Source organism: Fukomys damarensis, unplaced genomic scaffold (assembly GCF_012274545.1).
Source record: "Fukomys damarensis isolate Sample0158 unplaced genomic scaffold, DMR_v1.0_HiC HiC_scaffold_15, whole genome shotgun sequence".
Lineage (NCBI taxonomy): Eukaryota > Metazoa > Chordata > Mammalia > Rodentia > Bathyergidae > Fukomys > Fukomys damarensis.
In genome coordinates, this window is record NW_022900927.1 from 20,551,524 (window position 1) to 20,554,534 (window position 3,011).

The window sequence follows — 3,011 nt, forward strand, 5'->3', positions numbered from 1 at the left end:
ACCTGACCATTAAAGGCATGTAATTTATTTATTAATAATTGACAGTACTCCTTGGGTAGGCTATGGCTGAAATATTGATCAGAAGATGGAGAAACTTCCATTTGGGGGATGGAGAGGTTGTCTGTGAAAATGCCCACTGGTGTCACTTTTACCAGTCCTTTGGTTCTGAAGAAGACGGGCCTAGATTCCACCAATGGGATGCAGTTCTAACGGAGCCTACGGAAACTCTGGGGTCCTCGTTTTAAGATGGATCCATATGCTTGGCGGAACTGGCGGTTCATGGCTGCGTAGAGCACAGGGTTAATGCAACCATTGAGCCAGGTGAGGTTGGCAGCGAGCATGTGAACAACCCGGGGAGCTCGGACCTTGGCATCCAGAATGTTGAGCAACAAGAAGGGGATATAGCTCAGGACAAAGCAGAGGAACACAGCAAAGCACATTCGGGTCACCTTCCCAAACTCAGATGGAGAGTCCTGAGCTCTTCGGGCTCCTTTAGTTGGCTGGGACTTGGCAGATCCTTCCGGAGGGCTTTTCTCTGCCATGTGCTTAGGCACTTTGCTGTTGCCCTGCTCCCTCATTTCTGATGAGTCCTCTTCCAAGGTCTGAGTAGTGGCAGCACTGGCTGGCTCAGAGGAAATCCCGTCACTGGGCCCTCTTGACGCCAGCCTGCTGTCCAGCTCCTTGAAATGACCAGGCATGGCCTCATCTGTCCCTGCCACATGGTTGGAGCGGATGCTTGCCTGCCGCAGCTTGTACTGGTCCAGTGCTTTTGCTGCTCGCTTCACCTGGCGATGGATGAGGCAATAGAAGACGCCAACACTGCTGAGCCCCAGGACAAAGTAGATGCCCATGAGGATGGTGGTGTAAGGCCGGCCTTTCAAGCGGTCAAAGCTGCAGGTGCAGACTACAGGTACCAAGACATAAACAGGCCAGAGGGGGGCAAAGCTGCCCACACCCACCACCCAGGTGCCCACCAGTGCCAGCACTATCCCCTTGGCACTGAAAACTTGGGGAAAGCGCTTTGGATGGGCGATGAGGAGGTAGCGACCCAGCGCAATGAGGCAGAGGGTGAGGATGGAGACAGAGTTGGAAGTGAAGAGGAGAAGCCCAAACACCCTGCAGAAAGTGGCACCAGCGCGCCAGTGCAGGTGGAGGTAGGTGTCCACGGAGAAGGGCTGAAGGAAGGTGCAGTACAGCACATCCGCCAGTGTGAGGTTGGCGATGAGCAGGTTGAAGCGGGTTCGGAGCCTGGGCTGGATGGCCAACGCCAGCAGGGTGAGCACATTGCCCACAGTGCCTGTCACAGCCACCACTACTCCCCAGCTAACGGCAAAGTAGCGATAGTGCAACACGGACTCGTGGTGGCAGGAGAAGGTGGTGTCGGTGGTGTTCCACATGGTGGAGGCTGACGAGACAGGAAGGGGAAGAGGAAGAGGGAGTCAGAGCCCGGCCTTCAGCTTGGATCTCCCGGGTGGCTTTCGGTCTCTGCGTACGTGAATTGCTCCCGGAGGACCTCGGCTCACCAGCCTCCCCAGCTGGTCTCAGACTACTTCACCTCAAGGCCCCCGACTCTCTTCTTAGGGTCTCATTCCTTTCCTGTTCTCAGAGTTCCCCAAATTCTTATCAAAATATCTTATCTAAAGGTCTTAAATCTCTGTCTTGCTCAAACCCTAGCCCTCTTCAATATCCATCCAGATGGTCTCAATAAACGCAACATCTTCCAACCTTTCTAATTCCTTTGCCATTTTCAAAGACTACTGGAAGTCCCCCCACCCTTTTTTAGGGGGGTACCGGGGATCGAACTCTGGTTCTTGTGCTTGTGAAGCAGGCAGAGGAACCACTGATTTAAATCCCTGGCCCTGAAAGCCGGGTGTGGTGGCGCACACCTGTAATCCCAGCACTCAGGAGACTGAGGCAAGAGGTTCGCTGCGAGTTCGAGACCAGCCTGGACTCCATAGTGAGTTCCAGGTCAGTCTCAGCTACATAGCGAGACCCTGTCTCGAAAAACCAAAAGTAAATCAATCAATCAATCAATCAATCCCCGGCCCCGGGAGTCCTCTTTTTGTATTCAGGATGCTGCTACAGTTTCCCCTGTTCCTTTCTCCCCTCCAGTCCTCTCCTGTTCCTTTCTGTTATACACACATACAGGCCTTGGGTTTTCTGTCTGTTGCCACCTGCATGGCAAGGAGACCAGGGACGTAATATAGCCACTAGCAAGGTACTCACCTAGCCTCTGTCTGGTCTCTCTCCAGAGCGAGAAGTCCAACTCACCATAAGAGCAGTCCTTTCTCGTGGGCAGTTGGGCTTCACGCAGGAAGCAGTCTGGTCTCATGTCTTCTATTACACTAGGCTACAAGAGTGAGAAACTCCCTGGTTACCCAACCTGGGCCACTTCCTTGCCCCACTCTTCCTTCCTTCCTCCTCCTTTTACGTTGACTAGTGAGATCTGCGCTTCTCTACTGAAATTCCCCCGCTTCTTACTCCAGAGTTGTCTCACTTCTTTTTCCTTTCCAAGACCCGAGCTCTGTTTCCTTCCCCTTTGTGTGGTGGGACGCCCATAAGATCACTGCTGGGACGTGGAGACAGCCTCAGATCATCTGAGCCACTTCTCAAGGGACTGAGAGATAGAACCGGGTTCCAAGAGCGGTTTAAGGCACCCTGGAAGCACTGCCTTTCTTCTTTCCAGGGTTTATAGATTGCTTAAGTCAGAGGGTGCCGTGTGACTTTCTAGTACATCAGAGGAGCAAAGTTGGATTAAAAAAAGAGAGAGAGAGGGTTGGGAAATGAGGCATCAGAGACTCTGGTTTCATTTTCTATAGGGTCTCGGCTCCCATTCATTCATTCATTCTTCTGTTCTTTCCACTTCTACAGAGTGCCTACTACACACCGGGATCCTAAGCTAGACAATCGGGGCTTTAGAAGGTCTGATACAAGGCTTTGTGCACTGTCTAGTGGGGAAGACAGGTATGTAAGGACATAAATGCTTAACTGGTCCCTTAAAGTAGGAAGAC

The 3,011-nt window shown here is 52.3% G+C and overlaps 1 protein-coding gene across 2 annotated transcripts; it reads right to left on the reverse strand.

The window, feature by feature from the left end:
• Positions 1-2,581, reverse strand: Gpr84 (G protein-coupled receptor 84). Of its 2 annotated transcripts, none has more exons than XM_010609383.3 (2): positions 2,272-2,581; positions 1-1,405 (listed from the first exon to the last, which is right to left on the reverse strand). In XM_010609383.3, the coding sequence occupies exons 1-2, from the start codon at positions 2,330-2,332 to the stop codon at positions 207-209; spliced, it is 1,260 nt and encodes a 419-aa protein (XP_010607685.1). In that variant the 5' UTR covers positions 2,333-2,581; the 3' UTR covers positions 1-206. The 2 variants fall into 2 exon arrangements, with proteins under 2 accessions (XP_010607685.1, XP_010607683.1); XM_010609381.3 differs by having other exon boundaries at positions 2-1,405; positions 2,227-2,581.
• Between the last annotated feature and the right edge of the window lie 430 nt (positions 2,582-3,011).

What these genes read in the sequence shown, in the direction of transcription:
- Gpr84 (XM_010609381.3), bottom strand. Translation starts at nt 2,332, where the DNA reads ATGAGACCAGACTGCTTCCTGCGTGAAGCCCAACTGCCCACGAGAAAG. An exon ending in AGAGACCAGACAGAGGCTAG is followed by an intron (nt 1,406 to 2,226) that starts GTGAGTACCTTG and finishes CTGTCTCGTCAG; the next exon opens with CCTCCACCATGTGGAACACC.